General features: G+C 31.0%; 1 protein-coding gene across 11 annotated transcripts in view; it reads right to left on the bottom strand.

Moving 5' to 3' along the window:
* Nucleotides 1-21,624, bottom strand: part of LOC118185892 (bromodomain-containing protein 3-like) — a 219,197-nt gene that overhangs the window by 22,018 nt on the left and 175,555 nt on the right. For 10 of the 11 annotated variants that reach the window (XM_085817949.1, XM_085817948.1, XM_085817962.1 and 7 more), the window contains one exon: nt 19,756-19,984. In XM_085817949.1, the coding sequence (XP_085674075.1) occupies nt 19,756-19,984 (229 nt within the window). Of the gene's footprint in view, nt 1-1,642; nt 2,680-19,755; nt 19,985-21,624 lie in introns of those variants that run through there. The other variant, XM_085817945.1, reaches the window with a different exon arrangement.

The following is a 21,624-nucleotide window of genomic DNA, read 5'->3' as shown; positions in this document are numbered from 1 at the left end:
CCCAAAAGTGAAAAGTTGTTTAAGAACTCTTGATTAGAAAAAATGAAATAATTTTGAAATGCTTATGTTTCAGTTCTTGCTCAGAAACTTAAGTATCCCACTGTTTATATTATAAATAGGAACAAATTATAATCTATGAACCTATTCACCCCTTCAAAAGATTTGCCAAAGAATCATTAAAAATATTTCTCCAAAATGGTAATTCACATTCAAAATGGCACTCGTAAAAACAGACAGAAATTTCAAATGATTAAAATTAAAGACCTCCTGCATATTTTTGCTGAAATTAAGGACTCTTAAGGATCGTACAAACCTTGTATATATTTCTTTTTGTTCTCTGGCCACAATTAGAAAAGGTTACAAAGGTGAAAGTGTATATTCAACAGTAAACTACAAAACGAATTTAAATTGGATAAATTCTGCAGCAATAGTGCAGAAGTTATATTGTCACACTACAATATGTATTCCTGAAAAAAGCTAAATTAATCTATAAAGCCAAAATTGTAAGGTAAAAGATATTTAATATTTAAGTATTTCAGGCGACAACAAGTCTAATTTGTACATTTATGCATGGGATCTTGAAGAAAATTTTAAGTTTGGTAGTTTTACATAACAGAAGTTTTTAGGTCTGAAATCTCCCATTCCATTTTTGTCTAAAATAAATGGTCAGCCTATATTATGGTGATTCCCAACCTTTTCAGATACCATACTTGATTGAATGCCCATGATCTTTCAACACAGATTTAAATTTTTAATTATTATTACTATATATACTATACCTTAACTACTAGTTAAGGACAGTACCTGGTATGTTCAACAATTTGTTCAAACATGGTTAAGTGAGTAACAATCTAACCACCAAAGATGCACTACCTTATTCCAATTTCATCATTTTCATAGTATAAAAAAGATGATTTGCACATGTATAATGTTAAAAAGAGGTGGAATTTTAAAATATATGTTTTAATTAAAAATTTTTGTAATACAGCTCATAGGCCTCAACAGGCACAGAGGTTGGGAAACACTGCTAAAATTTGAAATGCACAGCTGTTTACTGTCATACGTTTAAATGCTGAAAATCTGACAGAGTCGTAAAAGACTGTTATCTCTTTACAATGGGTGGCATGTAAAATCCTCCAAATACATTTCCATGTTAATAAAAAACTGCTATTGAGAAGTATGTTTTAAAACTGAAGTAAATTAAACAGTTACAATTAAAAAAGGAAAGGTGATGCATTTAATATTTTTTTTTCTCTTTCATATATTTTATTAGAAAAGTTCAGTTGTAAAAAGTACTCAGAAAAGACAATAGCTAGCATATTTAAGTCTATGGTTCCAACAGATTTACAATTCATTATTTATGACAGCTAACAACTAAATCAAGAAAAGTTTTCCAATATTGGTGAATTGTGAAAAAATACTTTAAACAAGTCAAAAACAACAAGAAAATTGACTTTTGAATTAAATTTTGAATGGCACACTGCCCGATATGAATGACATTATGTAACGAATGTAGAATAATTACACTGAGATAAAAAAACACTGATCTATCAAACATCACAAATAAAACAGTTATGATGTCTGTTTCGATTAAAATAAATGCATTTTAAATGGATTTTATAATAAATAAATAGACAAGAGGTAGTGAGATACGTCAAATTATATTTTAAAATTTTAGGACATGCAAGGTAATGCAATAGTTTACAAAATTTGTTGGACACACCTCTACTCATATGACAATACCTTGCACTAACATCAAAATATATACACAAGCAGACAAACAATCCATCATCAATAAATTAATTTTCTTACTGCAACATTACAAAAATCATCATGCTGTGGAAAAATTTGAATGGAAAGACTGTGCTTTTCCCACAGCATTGTCACTCCCACAGAAATTTTGAAATCCATAGCCTTTATGGATTACAGTAGAGTACTGGCCCCTAACCACTAAGTACTTTCAATTCACAGCTGCTGTACATCTTAACTCTTGCACACACCTTTGGCATTACAGTTTACATATAGATGAAGAGTGTGCAGTTTTGGAAATATACTTCCTTTAAGAAAAGTTTCTTTTGAGCTCAGTACATATAATTTCTCATATATTATTACTATTTTGCATATACAACTGTAAATTTATATCTAAAAATCACACATACACTTCTATCTTTGTGAAATGCACGAGTACAAAAGTTGATACTTATTTTCCAGTACTTTCTTACATTTTATGCACTATTGCTAAAATTGGTGATGAGCAAAAAAACAAACTCATCTGATGTCAGAATGAATCACTCTTCATGTTTCATATTACTACGTCCCATATGATGCAATTTTCAATGATCATGATGTCTTTATACAAATAGGTGAAAAGTCTTTGCATTTTGACTGTTTGGGTAGTGAAACCCTGATGAAAGGAATGAAGTATTGCATACAAGGCATACGAAATATGCTTCCAAAATGTTCCTTTGGATTATTTCTTACCAATGCGCAAGCACATTTAAATTGTGGTGTGCAGCACCACAGATGAAATTAAAAGTTTATATCCTTTACTATATACATTTTGACTGAGTTTTCAAGTAGGCTGCCCAGCTACCTTAAGCACATTGAGAAACATCACAAGTTTTCTTCAAACGTTGCCATTATGTCACTCTGTCGATTCATATCAATATGACTTGCTCTCTGTAAAGGGGGGAAAAAATTGTTAAAAGTCAATCAACTGTAAAAAGCTTAAAATATTACATGTAGAAAATCTTCATCACAATTTTCAACCAATTAATTGCATGCACTCACAAAACCAGACCAAAAAATATTAATATTTTTTCAATATATTATTTTTAATTTTTTATTATTTATTAATCATAAAGATGATATTTATAATTTATAATAAAGGATATTTATTTGATGTTACCTGGAAATCTACACAGGCAATTAAAAAAAAAAGCAAGATACCAAGACCACAGAGAGTTTCCATTCCACAGGTACATAAACATGTAAGGCATATAATAAGGTGTCCGTAAACATTGCTTTTCAGCAGTCATCATGCTTGTACAGACATCTGTTTGAATGGTACATCAATGCATAAATGTATATGCAGGAAAAATCAGGAAAAGTTCTTGAAACCACATCATGATAGCCTGCTGACTGTCCATATTGGTTGTGAATCACCTACCACCCTATTCTGACAAATCTCCTCAACAATTTAATGCAAGAACATTTTTCTTGCAGACAGTCCCATCTTTGTTACTGCTTAGTTGTCTGCAAACTGCTTAAGAAACCCAGAAATGTTGAATTTCCTAGCAATACTTGTTCAATCAAACAAGAAAATTGTATGGAATAAGAACTTCATTGTGGAAAACATCATCTGTGGTGGATGTGTTTTTTTGCTGCCCAGATTATTACTCATCTGCACATCTGTCTTGTTTTTATCAAATTTGGTGTCCCAAAGGCAAGCTTAGATGACATTAGACCATACACTTCTACAAATCGACAATATTTTTCTGTAAGATACATTTAATTACACTTTGCATTACAACATAGGAGCATATTTCTGCCAATGCAACCATGTAATAACTGATAATTTTCAGTGTTATACACTAGTAAAGTTGAAATGCTTGTTTATCCCCAGGCAGGAAATTTAAACAATAGGAGGATATTACCTTGTCCTTACATTTTTAAATGCTCTTTTATAACAAAAGCAATACTGAGTTTACATCACATATCAACTATTAGTGTGGATCATAAATGGATAAAACTTTAGTTTCATATTTACAATACACTTGCTTGTTTGCTTTTGTATAATGATTCATTATGTATAAAACCTTAAATGCTTATGGAGGAGTACTACTATATCAATAATACATTATGTTTCATGTAAACATCAAAGCAATAAATTTTCAGCTACAATGAAGGTAATATTTTACACCTTAAATCATCACGTGTTTCAGTATGATTTCACTCTCCATTCTCAGCCAGAAGAATGCTGATATATATCAAAATGTATGTTTAAAATTTGTACCCAAGGCTCCAAAGTTCTAGATAATTCAAGTCTTTTATGCAAGTGCTTGTTACTTGACTGCTTATACAGGGTTCGTACACATTTCTGCACATGGAAATTAAGTACTTTTAAGGACCATTAATGAAAAAAATTAAGGACTTATGAGCGAATGGGAACTGAGTAAATTCAATTAAAAATATTATATCTATGCCTGAATGTGTGTAGGATGCATCATTATTAAACATAACTTAATTAACATAACTATTAATATGTTTCAGAATAAAATTAATTTTATGAAATTTATCAAGTAGCATTAAATATTTTACACTCATAATAATTGGACATATTTGAAAGAAGATAAGTGACATTTTAGTTACGTTTTACTAACAGCTTTCTTTTTTTTTTAATGTCTCACTTTGTCACATACATAGAGGCATAGTAAATAAATTAGTAAATAGCAATTAGATTTTATGTCCAGCAGCGTAGGTTAAAATGAGCATTAAAATCATAATCAGCGTGATTCATAACAAAAGACTGGCTGTTGTCACCCAGGGATAAATAGAAAGGGCTAGCTCATTTCTTTGTTTGACTCCTCGCCGATGCGAGCCTAATGGGGGGACTTAACAGGCAGTAATCTTATGTCACTGTGATGCCACCTATTCTGATTTCCCGTGTTTAAAACTGTAGTGTCATTCAGCTGCAAGACAATTTTCTAGGGGTTACATATATATATATATATGAATATATATGAATATATATATATATATATATGAATAAATTAATTTGGGATATGTAACCCCTAGAAAATTGTCTTGCAGCTGAATGACACTACAGTTTTAAACACGGGAAATCAGAATAGAATATATATATATATATATATATGTTTTCTAATAATGTATATATTTAAAATAATTTATAAATATGTAATTTTAGTCAGTTTTTATTTTAAATTCTATATTGTAAAGTATCACTTACGTAATATGGCTTTTTGCGCTGTAGTAACGTGCCGTAGCACTTACAGAAGTATGAAAGGATGAGATATTTTATTTCATGGGACCAAAGGATCCAAATGAGATTTTGCTTTTGATGAAAGAATGGATACACAAATGTCAAAGACAAGATTCTATTAATGTGAAGAGTGGAAAAATATGCAGCGAACATTTTCTATGCAGTATTTATGAAGATGATATGAAAAATTGCTTGTTTGGATAGCCACAAAAAGAAACTGTTGAAATGGAATGCTGCGCTGACAGTAAAGTATGATGACAATAATAAATCGAAATTGATGATGACAATAATAAATCAAATTTTAATGATTCTGAAATAAAACTCACAAGTAAAAATGCAGATATTCCTGAATGCCCTATGTTTAAGGATAAACAAGAATGCATTGATAATTTGAAGAACAAAATAATATCCTTAGAAAATTGTATTAAAATATTGAAAAATAGAGAAAAGAAAAATTTTAGAATGTTTGTTCAGCGACAAAGGTGGACGACATCTAGACAGAAATTGGTATCAGAAATTAAAATCTCAAATACCGAATTTTTTTTTTTGGGGGGGGAGCACAAATCGGAGAATTTGGAAAAATGTCTAAAGGTTATTTTTATAAAGATGCAGATTAATGCATTACTGAAAAAGAAGAAAAAAAATCAGGTAGACTAGTGAAGATATTTCACGTTGCATTGTCATCTTAAAGCTATGATTTTTGGAAAGAAAAAAAATTACGAAAAAATTGGAATATCTTTAGCTAGTATTAGCAAAATTAAAGAAATGGTGCACTAAATTTTAGTGTAGTCCAAGAATTCAAAACGATGTTCTTACTCGAAAGAAGGAAAGAGGCGAATAATTGTATTCTGTAGAAAAAATATGCGTTCTCAGTTTCGACGAAATGCATATAGATTCTGCTATGACTCTAAACTGGACCAAGTTCTCGGTTTTTTTCAAAATGTGCAGTTTGTTTTAATCAGAAGTCTCATTTCATGTTCTGTCTCAAATTACTGAGAAACCACGTTTTAGATAGAGGATTTGTTTTAGAAGATGTAACTGTTTTAAATTTTGATATTATTAAAGAGGTTTTAAATACAGATTGAGAAGAAATCAAATTGTGTCACAAACTAAAACTGAATTATTTAATGGTCAAGGGAAACGAGAGACAAAAAGTCACTCCTGAGAAAACATTATTTTCAAAAAGTACCGCCTAAGGAAATCAAAAAGCATCTGACTTCTATGAGTTAATCGATAATATCTTTGGTATTATGAATAGTACCAACAAGAATAACAAGTATTTAACAAACTAATTTTGTTAAGTACTTGTTAAAGTTATTCTTATTGTATCCTTTGTAACTAATTATTGATTACATTTTGTGCTAGATTAGCATTCTAAAAATATAATAGTATAAAACATCAAAGTAATTGGCATAAAAAGACCTGCTTCCTTTACTCACACTTTTGAAAAATTAAATAACTGTTTTAGGTACTCCGAGTAAAGCTATTTTGTCAAAATTAAGGTAACAATCTTATATACATTTATTTAATTGTAATATAGATATAAGTATAAATTACAAAATTATTTACAAAATATTTATTATATTGAATCGGAAGAGAACTATAACAATGTAAAATTTACAATTAGGCAAAAAATCAAACGTAGGTTAGCAAAAATGTTGCCATGTATGTCATATATTTTTAAAACTATATCAATGTAAAGTTGTTTTTTGAGTAAATTTAAATAGCTGCTATTATAGTTATCTTAGAAGCAGTATAAAAATTCTCTCAGTTAGCATGTAAATAAAGAAATTAATGTGCATTAAATAAAAAAACCTGCAAATAAAAATAAAAAAACACAGAACTTTATGTTAAAAGAGTAGCACATTTTATCTATTATTTTAAAATTGAGTAAGTATTATTAAAATTTTTTAATGGTTCAGTCTAAAATGCATAAAGCAGTAACATTGTCTCTTCCAAATTATAGCTATCTTTCACACACAACTCATTTTAAACACTGGTTCAAAAACGCTAATTTCCAAGCTGTGAATTGCATCGGCGTGCTCAGTGTCATCATGACTACGTCATCACTTCTCACTTTCTGATTCAAGGGGAAAAGCTGTATAAGCTAGCCCTTCTCTTCTAAGTCTTGGTTGTCACCGCTCTTGCTTGCCTATAGAGAAACCTGCTGATCAGAACAAAACTGAAAGGCCTGATTGAGGCACAGTTAAGCAAGTTTTGAAAGTTAGCTGACCTCTGTCTGACACCATTAGTGTCATAGCTTCGTGTAGAGTTCCAGGGCTTGTAACTCAGTTAATATACTTTAAGCCACTAAAGCATTAACGGTGATAAGTTGTTTTGCATTAACTCTCACTAGATGCAAAGAATAAGTTTCACATGAATTTTTATATTTTTTTGTTTTACCTTGTGACCATGGTAAAGAATAACATGTTGAGTCCGGCGGCGAATTTGCTGTCCTTCCCGTCAGCGAGAGATCAAGCGGTGCAATTTTGCCGACTTAAATTATTCATAAATTATACAAAAAGGAGATGCACATCAAGTCTGAAAGTATTGTTCGAAACTATTTGGATGCAAGATAGCCAAAAATGTTACCAACATAGTTGTTTCGTATTGTAATATGTGTAAAGCTAAGCCGTATTTTTTTTTAGAATGTTTCAATATATTTCATTAATACTACATTTGATCACATTTCATTGAGACTATACTTATTTTTTAACTTTAACCTTTTAACTGTCAAGTTATTTTGATGACTCGGGTGCATAAATTGTCAATTTTTTTTTTTTTATTTGAAAAATGAAATGTTTGCCTAAAAATCAAAAAAAATGCCACGCACTTTGAACTTTAACCTCTATCCCTTGAAACCTTCAATTATTTGCTGCCATCTGTTGAACTGAAGCCGAAATAAACTTCTCACGATATATATTCGGGTATAACAATACGATGCACTCCCCCCCCCAAAAAAAGCAGCAGCCCGAGTAATATTCGGGCATGACATTTTGGAATACCAGTGCTGTGCCTGAGATTATTTCAGGCATGACAGTTAAAAGGTTAATAATGTGTCGCTCCCGCGGACCGATGCCAGCCAAATGAAAATTCCAGTGCCGGTCCGTAGGGACCGACGCCTGACTCAGCGTGTTAACGAAAGGCAATAACTTGCTTTAATAATTACACAGAGATAATTTTTAAGGGAATGTATTTAGTTATAATTAAATTAGGTATTAGATAACCTTAGTCATTATGGATTTACATGTCCACTATTAAATTAAATTAATTTTTTAATAATATTTGTTAAAAAATCCTATTAATATCACAATCTCATAAAATTCCATAGTTTAAAATACATGCAATTTATCACATTGATTTTTAAACAATATTAGGATAATTACACATTAAAAGCTACAAAACATAAAACTCAACAAAATAATTATGCGTCTTTTTAATTTGAAGGCCTGCCCAGACATTTTGACTAATTTATATCGATTTCATTCTCCTTAAGCATGTTTTCTAACAATCAGAAATTTGTCTTAATATGCAAAACAATGTTCTCATTAGTTTCTGCGTGTTTTATCTCCTAACTGCCAACCTCTCCACAATGATGGTTTACTTGATCTGGTAAAAGTTAAATAGTCCGACCCCCCTTTCCCCCGACAGACGTGAAACAAATTATCCCTATGTCTGAAAGTAACTATAAATCAGATAATAAATTTAAATAAAGGTTTAAATAAGCTTTTCATTCAAAAAAGAGCTTGGAACATATAGGCTTGTTCTTATGCAAACAAAATAAAATACAGTTTGTAGTGATATAATTAAACAAGAAGCGTGAAATTCAAACTAAAAATATGGACTTGCGGTCAAAAACTATACAATTTAATTTCAATTTAATCTGGTTCAGTAACTCTTGTCATAATAAACTCAAATGTCAGCAGCAGTAATGGAAAGACTAATAATTACAAATCATCAGAGCTGACAGGAACTAATGCAGGGAGCAAGTGGAGTTCAGAAACACTCGTCTTACACTCCAAAAAACTCAGTTTAAAAACTATCTAAGTGATTTGTATTCTGATGAGGAAATAAAAATTGGAAATTATAGTAAAGGCTGAAACTGTAAACAACTGGGTAATTTACATAATAATAACCGTACATATCTTTGAAGAATAATTTTCTTTCTCTTTACATATTTAGTTTCTTTTTTCAACAAGTTTCCTTTTCACTTTAAATTTTTGGGATTTAAATAAAGACTTCTGTTATTCTAAAAGACTAAATGCATTTAGAATGTATGGAAAAAGCTGCTAATTTTATTTCTTTAGTAATACAAACATTCAGAAGAAATATGAAATACATATGATAAGGTCTGGACACAGAGCTGGTGTGCAGGGTTCATACGCATTTCTGCACAAGGAAATTAAGTACTTTTAAGGACCATTAATGAAAAAAATTAAGGACCTATGAGCAAATGGGATCCGAATAAATTCAATTAAAAATATTATATCTATGCCTGAATGTGAGTAGCTTGCATTATTATTAAACATAACTTAATTAACATAATTATTAATATTTTGAGAATAAACATAATTTTATGAAATTTATCAAGAAGCATTAAATATTTTAGACTAATAATAACTGGACATATCTGAAAGAAGATAAGTGATATTTTAGTTACATTTTACTAACAGTTAGCTTTTTTTTTTTCTTTTCTTTTCTTTTTTTTTTTAATGTCTCCTTTTGTCACACACTTGCTCAGTTTAGAGGTTTAGTAAGTAGATTTTATGTCAAGCAGCATAGGTTAAAATGAGCATTAAAATCATAATCAGCATTATTCATAACAAAAGACTGGCTGTTGTCACCACTCCTGCTCGCCTATAGTAAGACCTGCTAATCAGAACAAACCTGAAAGGCCTGATGTAGGCATAGTTAGCAAGTTTTGAAAGTTAGCTGACCACTGTCTGACGCTGTTAGTGTCATAGCTTCGTGTAGAGTTCCAGGGCTTGTAACTCAGTTAATATAATTTAAGGTTCTATTAGGCCACTAAAGCATTAGCGGTGATAAGTTGTTTTGCATTAAGTCTCACTAGATGCAAAGAATAAGTTTTCACATGAATTTTTATATTTTTGTGTTATACTTTGTGACCACGGTTAAAGGTTTAACACATTGAGCCCGGCGCTGAATTTGTTGTCCTTTCTGTTCAGCCGGCAGCGATCAGCCGGTGGCAATATTGCCAACTTAAATTATTCTTAAATTATAATAAAAAGGAAGGAGATGCACATAAAGTCCGAAAGTATTGTTCGAAATGTTATGATGACAATTCAAAACTATTTGGATGCAAGATAGCCAAAAATGTAACCAAAATAGTTGTTTCATATTGTAATATGTGTAAAGCTAAGCCGGATTTTTGTTTAGAATGTTTCAATAAATTTCATTAAAACTACTTTTGATCACATTTCATTGAGACTATACTTATTTTTTAACTTTACGCCAGCCAAATGAAAATTCCAGAATAATATTTGTTAAAAAACCCTATTAATATCACAATCTCATAAAATTTCACAGTTTAAAATACATGCAATTTATGACATTGATTTTTAACCAATATTAGATAATTACACATTAAAATCTACAAAACATAAAACTCAACAAAATAATTATGCGTCTTTTTAATTTGAAGGCCTGCCCAGACATTTTGGCTAATTTATATTGATTTCCTTCTCCTTAAACATGTTTTCTAACAATTAGAAATTTGTTTCAATATGCAAAACAATGTTCTCATTAGTTTCTGCATGTTTTATCTCCCAACTGCCAACCTCTCCACAATGTACTACCTATGAGGGCTTACTTGATCTGGTAAAAGTTAAATAGTCCAACAACCCCCCAACAGACGTGAAACAAATTATCACTATGTCTGAAAGTAACTATAAATCAGATAATAAATTTAAATAAAGGTTTAAATAAGCTTCTTATTCAAAAAGAACTTAAAACATATAAGCCTGTTCTTATGGAAACAAAATCATTTACAGTTTGTGGTGATATAATTAAACAAGAAGAGTCAAATTCAAACTAAAAATATGGACTAGTGGTCAAACACTACAATTTAATTTCAATTTAATCTGGTTCAGTAACTCTATTGTAATAATAAACTCAAATGTCAGCAGCAGTGATGGAAAGACTAATAATTACAAATTATCAGAGCTGACACAACTAATGCAAAGAGCAAGTGGAGGTCAGAAACACACTTGTCTTACACTCCAGAAACCGTCATTTTATCACATTTTTCTGGAATCTTTTAGAATCGAGGGTCTATAATTTGCCTTAAAATCTTTCTAAACTTTCCAAGCTTCAATGTCTAAAATCCTAAAGAAAAATTACCCCTACTAATTCTTGAAAAGCAAAAAGCCAGAAATGTTTTTTAAAAAAATCGGAAGAAAAAAGTGCGAAATCAATTTTATAGAGAAAACTGATGCATTTTCTGAGAATTCTGATCATTCTGAGAAATGGGAAAAATTCTTACCATGAAAAAATTAAAAAGACATTTTTAATTAATTACATAGCTATTTTGCTTTTGCTAAACACTGTTTTGTAAGCTGTGCTTTATAGCACTATTCCTTGCTTATTTTTCAGATTCAAAAAATTGTACAATATGTGGCCAAAATGGAACTTTATTATATGACAAAGAAAAACAAAAATACTTTATTTTAATATTATTTCTTAAATATAATTCCAATATATTACCATTATTTTAATGAAATTTAACAAAAAAATCGTCAAAAAATTCCCAGATCTCGTAATTAAAAATTTTCTATAGAAACCGATCTTAAAATCGCCAAATTTAGAACCGTTTAATAAAAGAATTCACATCCCCAAAAGTGGAAAGTTCTTTGAGAGCTCTTCATTACAAAAAATGAAATCATTTTGAAATGCTTATGTTTCACTTCTTGTTCAGAAACTCGAGTATCCCACCATTATTTATATTACAAATAGGAAAAAATTATAACTCATGAACCCATTCAAAAAATAGCCATATTTGACAGTGAATCGCCAAAAATATTCCTGTAAAATGCTAATTCACACTCGAAATGACAGTCGTAAAAACAGACAGAAATTTCTGATGATTAAAATTAAGGATCTTCTGCCGCTTTTGGCCAAAATTAAGGACTTATAAGGACCAAAAATCGATTCCAAAAAACTTAAGGACTTTTAAGGACCGTGCGAACCCTGGTGTGGCATAATTTTTAGAACTTAGGGACACACTAAGCAAAAAATCTAGAAATAGCAAAACTTTTAGAATTTACAGCAGGCACTGAAAGCAGAATTTAGGATTCACAGAGACTGCATCAGGTGGCAAAATGCCTAGTGCCAGCTCTGTGTATGATGCATTAAGACATATTAGATGAATCTTTTGAATTGCCAGTTTTCAATTTCTTTATTAATAAAAAAATTCCTTTCTATAATGCTTGTTCATATGATAAGATTAAAAGTACTTTTGATATTTTCCATGCTTGTATCTAGTGAAAAGTAGAGAAAATAAAGAGAAGATAAAAATGTTAAGAAAGCACAACTAGTATTATGTTTTCATTGTTCTTCCTGATGTTCTCCAAAATGTAAGAAACTTCGTTACCATGGAGACATTTTTCATTTTATCACATTTTCTGGAATCTTTTAGAATTGTGGGTCTATAAATTTGCCTTGAAATCTTTATAAACTTTCCAAGCGTCAATGTCTAAAATTCTAAAGAAAAATTACCCCTACCAATTCTGTAACAGCAAAAATTCAGAAATGTTTTTAGAAAAAATCAGAAGAAAAAAGTGTGAAATCAATTTTATAGAGAAGACTGATGCATATTCTGAGAATTCTGATCATTCTTAGAAATGGGAAAAATTCTTACCATGAAAAAATTAAATAGACATTTTTAATTAATTACATAACTATTTTGCTTTTGCTAAAAACTGTTTCGTAAACTGTGCTTTATAACATTATTTCTTGCTTATTTTTCAGATTCAAAAAATTGTATAATATGTGGCCAAAATGGAACTTTATAATATGACAGTGAAAAATAAAAATGCTTTATTTTAATGGTATTTCTTAAATATAATTCCAATATATTACCATCGTTTTAATGAAATTTATCAATGTTAGAAAGTTCTAAAAAAATCATCCAAAAATTCCCAGATCTCGGAATTAAAAATTTTCTATAGAAACCGATCTTAAAAATCGCCAAGTTTAGAACCGTTTAATAAAAGAATTCACATCCTCAAAAGCGGAAAGTTGTTTGAGAGCTCTTCATTACAAAAAATGAAATAATTTTGAAATGCTGATGTTTCACTCCTTGCTCAGAACTCAAGTACCCCACCATTATTTATATTACAAATAGGAACAAATTATAACTCATGAACCCATTAAAAAAATAGCCACATTTGTAAGTGAATTGCCAAAAATATTCCTGCAAAATGCTAATTCACATCCAAAATGGCAATCGTAGAAACAGACAGAAATTTCAGATGATTAAAATTAAGGATCTTCTGCCAATTTTGGCCAAAATTAAGGACTTTTAAGGATCAAAAATCGATTCCAAAAAACTTAAGGACTTTTAAGGACTGTATGAACCCTGCAACTATGCTACACGAATCTAATTGTCTCCGTAATTATCTACATTAACACTTTGAGCGCCACATCAGCCATCTGTGTCTGACACTAGACTTTCCGTTTCGGCCGCATCAGCCATCTGCGGCTGATACTAGACTTCCCATTTAGGCCACGTCGACAGCCGCTGGCTGACAGCATGTAACATGATATATAAGTATGAAATTTACTCTACTTTATGGAATTACAGAAAATTTATTTAAAATTTACTTAATTTTGATTCATTATAGGACTAATGGATTTCATTCAAACACGGTAAGCATAAGAAAGGTTCTCCATTACAGCTATTACAAATTGTGACAACTGACACTAGACTTTTCGTTTAGGCCGCGTCAGCCATCTGTGGCTGACACTAGATTTTCCGTTTAGGCCGCATGAGCCATCTGTGGCTGATACTAGATTTTCCATTTAAGCAGCGTGAGCCATCTGTGGCTAACACTAGAATTTCCGTTTAGGCCGCATCAGACATCTGTGGCTGACACTAGATTTTCCGTTTAGGCCGCGTCAACTATCCCTGGCCGACACTAGATTTTTTGTTTAGGCCGCGTCAGCCATCTGTGGCTGCACTAAACTTTCCGTTTAGGTCACACCAGCCATTTGTGGCTGACACTAAACCTTTTCGTGTAGGCCGCGTCGGCCGCTGCTGGCTGACAGCGTGTAACATGATATATAACTATAAAATTTACACTGTTTTATGAAATTACACAAAATTTATTTAAAATTTACTTAATTTTGATTCATGATTTGATTTTGATTCATTGGATTTCATTGAAACACAGTAAATATAAAAACGGTTCTCCATTACAGCTATAACAAAATGTGACAGCTCTCTTAATCTTTTTTTCTGGCAATTACTCTACCTGCTTCTGTTACATTATCATAACATAATTTACAATATTTCTATATTTCAAAGGCTTTTCCGAGTTTTCTTTGGAGTTTATGTTGTCGTTTTTTAGATATTCTTGCATTTCTGTTTAATGGAATGCAAGGGATAGCGCTAATTCTTTCCGGAATTCAGTAATGCTAATTTTCTGCTTTATAATATCTTTGTACAGAATGTAACTATTTACAAAACAGACTTGGTGTGTAAGGTGTTGAATGAATGCCTATAAGAATCATGTTCCGAACGTAAACTATTTTCTACTGCAATAAGAATCACTGGCCCTACAATACCAGCGCTTTTAAGCGGCGCACATGTCCTAAACGGGGTTGCCTAAGAATACTCGTGGCGCTCAACGTGTTAATTTCTACATTAAGGACCGTACGAACCCTGTTATAATAATGTCAATTTGTGCAACGGACTGACACCATTCATAGCTTTTGGATATTATTAGAGAAAAATTCTGAAAATAGAACTACAGTATAATAAATGGAGAACACACACACAAAAATTATCAACAGTAATATTCACACAATATTGCGAGAAAAATATAATTTAAGAGAATCTTCTGATTCTGAAAACCAAGATGAAACAGGTCACACTCGGGGGGGGGGGGGGGGGGAAGCAATTGAAGCTCGAAAGTATGAAAAAAGATTTTATAACATTTGATGGACTATGGAAATGGCGGAATAATGGCGGAAGAAATATTTCGGAAATGGCTGTTCTTGATAAGGTATCATTAAGAATGTAAAATCAGACTTTTTAAAAAAATACTATGTTGTGTTTGAAATATTACAGAACCTGATACTGTTTCTCTATCATGAGAACTAGTCACGGCAGTGTGGGTAATTCCATACAGTATCCGCAATGACAGGCCTTATACATTTCCAAGTAAGGGCGAATCAAGTGAAAACTTTATTGCTTTTTTGTTGAACATTAGCCGTAGAGGGCAACTTTACTTAAAACCTATTTCCCCAATTTGTCGTTAAGTGCATCAAAATAGCTGACTTAAAGCAGTTTTTCATGATATCCCTAGGAAAAATTACGTGATTCACAGCACAAAAGCTCAAAGAACTACATATAAAATAATAATGTTTCCAATACTTTCAATTTATAATAAGAAATTTCTTCTTTCAAAATTTTATTGCATTTAATGTGTTTGAAAACAGCAATAAACTCTTGAAAACATGCTATTTTAATTTCCATAACATAATTTGAATATATATTACAATCTTGAATAAGTTTAACATGCAAAGAGAAAAACATTATCCAGCTTCACAATTTTCCTGGAGCCGCCAAAAATTACATAAAATAAATTGCATGTAGAAAGGTTTTATACAGAGAATAATTATTACTACAGCTATGAAATTATTTTTAACAACTCCAAAAATAGTGCTGGCATTGAACGTAATAGGAAGAAATGAAAATTAGAATCGAACTTTCGTTTTAGCAAAAGATATAGAATATCCTATTATGCTAATGAAAATATTTGTACAAACAGAATACTCCTAAAAATAGTGAACCAAAAGCAAGGTTTTAATGTAAATTACCATACAGGATGGAGGTTTTGCATCAATAAGCCTAATTTTATTTTAAAAAATCTGGGGGGGGGTTACTTCTAGCATTGTAATTTTTGGTATTATTTTAGATTATTACTTGAGCTTTTATATATGTTAAAACTAGCCCTTAATAACCTTTTTTTTCTTTCATTTACATGAAAATACACTTAAAAAATCGCTTATCTTGTAAAACAAATTTTCAGAAGCGCTATTCAAATTATTCCAAAGTTTTAATTGATAAAATCCCTCAATAAAGTTTAAAATTAATAAAACAGAATAAAGACTATATACAGTAAGGAGTAACAAAATTTAAAATGAATGAGTGTGGAAGCACGGAGAAGTATCACTTTCTAACTCTTTAGAAAATGAATCATCACTCTCATCTGTGTTAGTAAATGGTTCATTAACCATATGAGGGTATTCTTCTTCTGATAAATAGCACCTTCCCGCCATAATAGACTGGAATTATTTTCACTTTCCGAAATAAAAAGAGAAGAAACGGAAATGTATCTGAAAGCAATGCAAAATGTAACCACATAATAACCCTAAAAAAACCATACACAATAGAGGAAAAAATAGAATAAATAAAAAAAAAAAAAAAAAAAAAAAGGAATTGGGTATAAATCAGACGGGCGAATGTTTATATTAGCAGCATGCAGGGATTTAAAGAGACCACATCTGTTTACGCTTTACCTCCCCTCCCCACCCTCGCAACAGTTAATGAGTAAAATACCAAAGTCAGGAAGAATATATCAAACTCAAGGTTAGGAAGCTAAAACAGTGTTCATTTCAAAAGTAATGGACAAAGGGTGCCATCTAGTAGTCTTCAGAAAAATGTTCCAGCTGAAAATGCATATACACATCACCTGTCCTCTGAATGCAATCTCTAGTGATGCGTGGATGGGACGCCTGGCTAAGAGATGTTCTTAGGGAATGCATATATGCCCGCCCTGAGAGGGTTATGATACACTGCTCGACATTGAAAGTGCAACACCAAGAAGGAGTGGTCAGAAAGTTATGAAATTTGGAAAAAAGACAGACAGCAAGCAGCAATAAGTTAGTAAGATCTATCTTTATTCCAAAATGATAGTCGGAATACACAGCGAGAATGGCGTCGGCTCAGTGGTGTCCTGAGGGATGACTTTCCATTCCCTTTACACCATTTGCCACAGTTCTTCTGAATGAGGCAGGGGCAGAGTCTGCAAACGGCAATCGATCACATCCCACACATGTTCGATTGGTGACAGGTCAGGAGAATACGGTGGCCAGGGAAGCATCTGTATAACTTGCAGAGCATGTTGGCAGATGTGAGCACTGTGTGGTCGTGTGTTATCCTGATGAAAAATTGCATTAGGCAGCCCTGAATGTAGGAGATTGCCACCGGCTGCAGTACATTATCCAAGTATCGTTGGGCCGTCATAGTGCCCTGAATACGAACTACAGGTGACCTGGAATCGTAGGCAATAGCGCCCCAAACCATTATGCCACATTGTCGCAAGGTGGCGCATTCCACAGTTACTGCCGGAGCCAAACACGTATGCGGCGACTGTCACTGGATAAACAGAAGTGTGACTCATCTGAGAACACGACCTTTCGCCATTCTGTCATCCACATCGCTCCAGTCTGACACCATTCTAAACATTGGCATCTATGCTGTAGGGTCAATTTACAGTTCCTTTTTTTTTTCCCCCAGAAGAACAGAAGAAGCAATTACAGCAAAGTCAGTGGGAATCCATTTTAACTGCTTTATTCCCTCTTCAAATTATGTCAATGAAAGTGGAGATAGTATACTGCATCATGATATGGATCATGTTCTAAATGTTGACTTTAAATTCAAAGGTCACTAAAGTAATGGCTGCACATTTTCGACAGTTGATGAGAACAGTCATTTGTAGTTGGTAAGAAATATGCTTGTCTTTGTAAGGAGAATTTTTTTAAAATCAACACTAAAAGAATTATGTAATCTAAATGTTATGATGGTTATTAAACTGTAAATCTTTTAAATACAATTTATTTTACCCTACTATAACTGTCATTACTCAGATACCTTTTACAAAATAGCTTCAAAGTATAAATGAGTGTCTACATTTTACTGGGTGTGTTTCTGGATTTTTATGGTATCACCAAGTGGTCACTGAGTTGAAATGTTCAATAACCAGTGTGATAAATGTTTTAAAAATATAGCCATTTATACAGTTGAAAGTGACTCAAATACTCCAAATGTTATAATCATAAATACATTTTGTACTGATAATAAGCAAATTGCTTAATAAATTAATCATTAACAATTTATTATGTAACACTGTTACAAATATACAGAAATGTCTTAAAATGAAGAAAAATGTAAATGGAGAAACAGCTTAATTCTGTTTTAATGAAACGGATATAAAAAATTGTAGACTGCATTCACAAGACAAATTACTTTTTTTCGGAAGTACATTTTTTGAGTATTCGTGGGAAAGTGTACTGTGAGACTGCAAATTATTTCATCTTTCAAAATTTCACAATGGATATCAAAATCATTAACACTAACAGAGGGATAATGTGTCTGATTTCAGTCCATGATTAAAAAAAAAAAAAAAAAAAAAAGTCCAGCAGTTTACCTATTTAAAGTCACAGAAATTTGACTTAGGATGATAAATATTATTGATTGAGAAAGGTGAAAATTTTACATAGCTCGGAAAAAAGTTGCAAAAAAGGGATTTACAATAACTTTCCTCAGTATACAAATAGTCACGTTTATTGGAAATTTAGATGCATAGACGTTTATATACTGTTGTATTGTACAAATAAGGTAATCCTGTAAACTACTGCGATTTTATTTTGATACTTGTAAATTACCCCATAGCTTCCAAATTTGAAATATTAAAAAACAGATTTTCAATATGGGTGATAATTCCATTTCAAAGGAACTCCAAACTGACTTCAATTTACTTAGTTAAATAGCAATTTATTTCAATTTTGATGTAAAATATACAAGCATTTAATAAAATATTTTAAATTTTATGTTCCTTGGCTAATTTCATGTTTTAAATTTTCTCGTACTTCTATACCAAGAAAATCCTAAGAATAGCAGAAAAACCTTTATTTATCAAAGTGCTTTTAAATACGATGGAAATAAAATTAATAATTACTGCACACAGTATTTGTGTGGATAAACTTATAATATAGCATGTATTGAACTAAACAAAATTAAAAACAAATATTAAATGATTAAATATTGCTTCAATCTTCACATAAAAATTTATAAATGTCTACAGTAGGTTAAAATAACTCAGATCAGATGACACTGAATACCAGAAAGCTCAGAAAATGTTATAATAATAAAATTTAATATGAAAAATTGCTCAGAAAACCATTAAAAGTAGGGGAAACGGAATTTCATTAATTCAATAAATTTCATCTATTGCTGGGAAATATTTTCCTTAGTAAAAGGCCAAAGATAAAAATTGGGAGAATTGGCAGCTAGCTATGTTACCCTCATCTGTAGGATTTTATTTATATGGGATTTTAATACTTTTGTTAGGAAACCAAAGCATGGGCTAGTGCAGTGCTATATCCACCACTGATAATGGAATACTCATTAGTCTTCTGGAAATAAAAAAAGGGGGGGGAGAAAGAAACCTGACTGTAATAAATAGTACTGAATGTTCAGTTGAATAAATAGAAATCTAACTGCTTACAGCTTCTCTCCTCCTTTTTTCTTGTTCTAACCTCCTGAGTTCTTCCCTTTCACTAAGAGCTGGTGAAGGTACTGGAATTGGAGATTCTGCCTTCACAACAACTGGAGTTAAAGGCTGGCTCTCCTCTCTTCTAGCTGACACAACTGCTTCTTTCTGTAGTTGTTGTTGCTGCTGCTGCTGCTGTTGTGTTTTCCTTGCTTTTTCTAAAGCCTCTTCTTCTTCTCGTTCCCTGTTAATTAAAAATAAAAAAGTATTAAATTGCATTTCAGTAAATAATCAAAATTTATAAAATGAATAAACAGAAAGCTTAATTATAAAAACTAGTGAAAATAAATCTAATGCATACATTTGAATCTCTTATTTCTTAATATAAAAACTAATGAAAATAAATCTAATAAACACATTTGAATTTGTTATCTCTTCATATAAAAAATTCTTGCACTAAATGAGACTTTTATATAAAAATAAAGGAGAAGGGGGAAAAGTGGCAGACCTTAGTTTTACACCAAACCAAATCCTTTACTAATTTTCTAATTTTATAGTTTAAATTAGTCTTTTCCATAAATGTTTTACTTCGTAATTCTCATCATCCTCTAAAATTTGATTTTCATGCATGTGGGAAACTGGAGTATTCTTCATTTCAAGAATAACAGTGATACTGAACATTTATTCCAGGTTTTATGTAATAGTGAATGGCCAATGACGGCGGAACATTTGGACGAGCGTGAAGCACTGACAAATTTTTCTTGTAGATTTCAGCACTATTGGCAAGCAAGAAGTTTAATGGCCTAACAGCCAATGTAACTGGCATTTGACAAATAAAATAAACATTTGTTCCAGGACAGAATTTTAAAATCATTATCAATTATCTGACAATCAATGAAAAAAATATATTAAAATACTTCAATTGACTAAACCTTACTTTTAACAGAAAACGAATATAAAAAACAAAATTAAATAAAAAAATTCATTACAAATTTCTAGAAAACTCTATATGTTTGAGTATTACCTTGGAACTTAAAGACAAAAAATAAACCCAAAGGGCAAATTTTTTTAATTAAAAATTTTAACAAAATAATTCAGGGAATGAAAGAATATGAATCTTTAAAGTTTTTCTCTTTGAAAGAGTGTTCCTGCATAGCTTACGACCGAGAAGACTTAGAACTAATTCAAGCAAACCTATTAAATGATAATTTGTAGCATTTATTTCTATGACATCTTGTATAATAAAATATTGCCAGTTTACAGACAGAATTTTCTATAAGGTTAATCATTTACTTTGATCTAATGAACATCTGCTAACATGGATTTGAAAGCTGAGGAATGAATAAATATCAGATGAGGAATCAATGAAGTTTTGCTGCAAAGTAATAAAAACATTTGATACGGCTTGCAAAACACATGATGATTCGAGCACTAGCAGAATCTAACATTTATCATTGTACACATTTTTGGACATGGAAACTAAGTACTTTTAAAGACCATTAATGAATAAAATTAAGGACCTATCAACAAATGAAACTGAATAATTCAGTTAAAGATATTATCTCTGCCTGAATTTCACTACTGTAATACCAGCCTAAGAATAAAACAGATCCACAAGTAGGATGCATTATATTAAGCAAATAAATCATTATCAATACATAAATTAATTATAAAACAAATTTGACAATAACGTTAATTTTGTAAAATTTATCAAATAACATTAAATAGTTTACCCCAATAATAGTTGATTATATTTTAAGAATATTAGTGACATTTTATTTCTGTTTTAAAAACTGTTCGCTTTATGCTTTTTTTTTTTTTTTTTTTTTTAAATTTTTGTTATTATGTTTCATTTCATTCTCCACTTATTCAGTGTAGAGGTGT

Source organism: Stegodyphus dumicola, chromosome 1 (genome assembly GCF_044657685.1).
Source record: "Stegodyphus dumicola isolate Sdum_Otavi_A_Nest chromosome 1, ASM4465768v1".
In the NCBI taxonomy this organism is placed as follows: Eukaryota; Metazoa; Arthropoda; class Arachnida; order Araneae; family Eresidae; genus Stegodyphus; species Stegodyphus dumicola.
The sequence above is the reverse complement of the archived record's forward strand: the minus strand, read 5'-3'. Positions and strand labels throughout refer to the sequence as shown.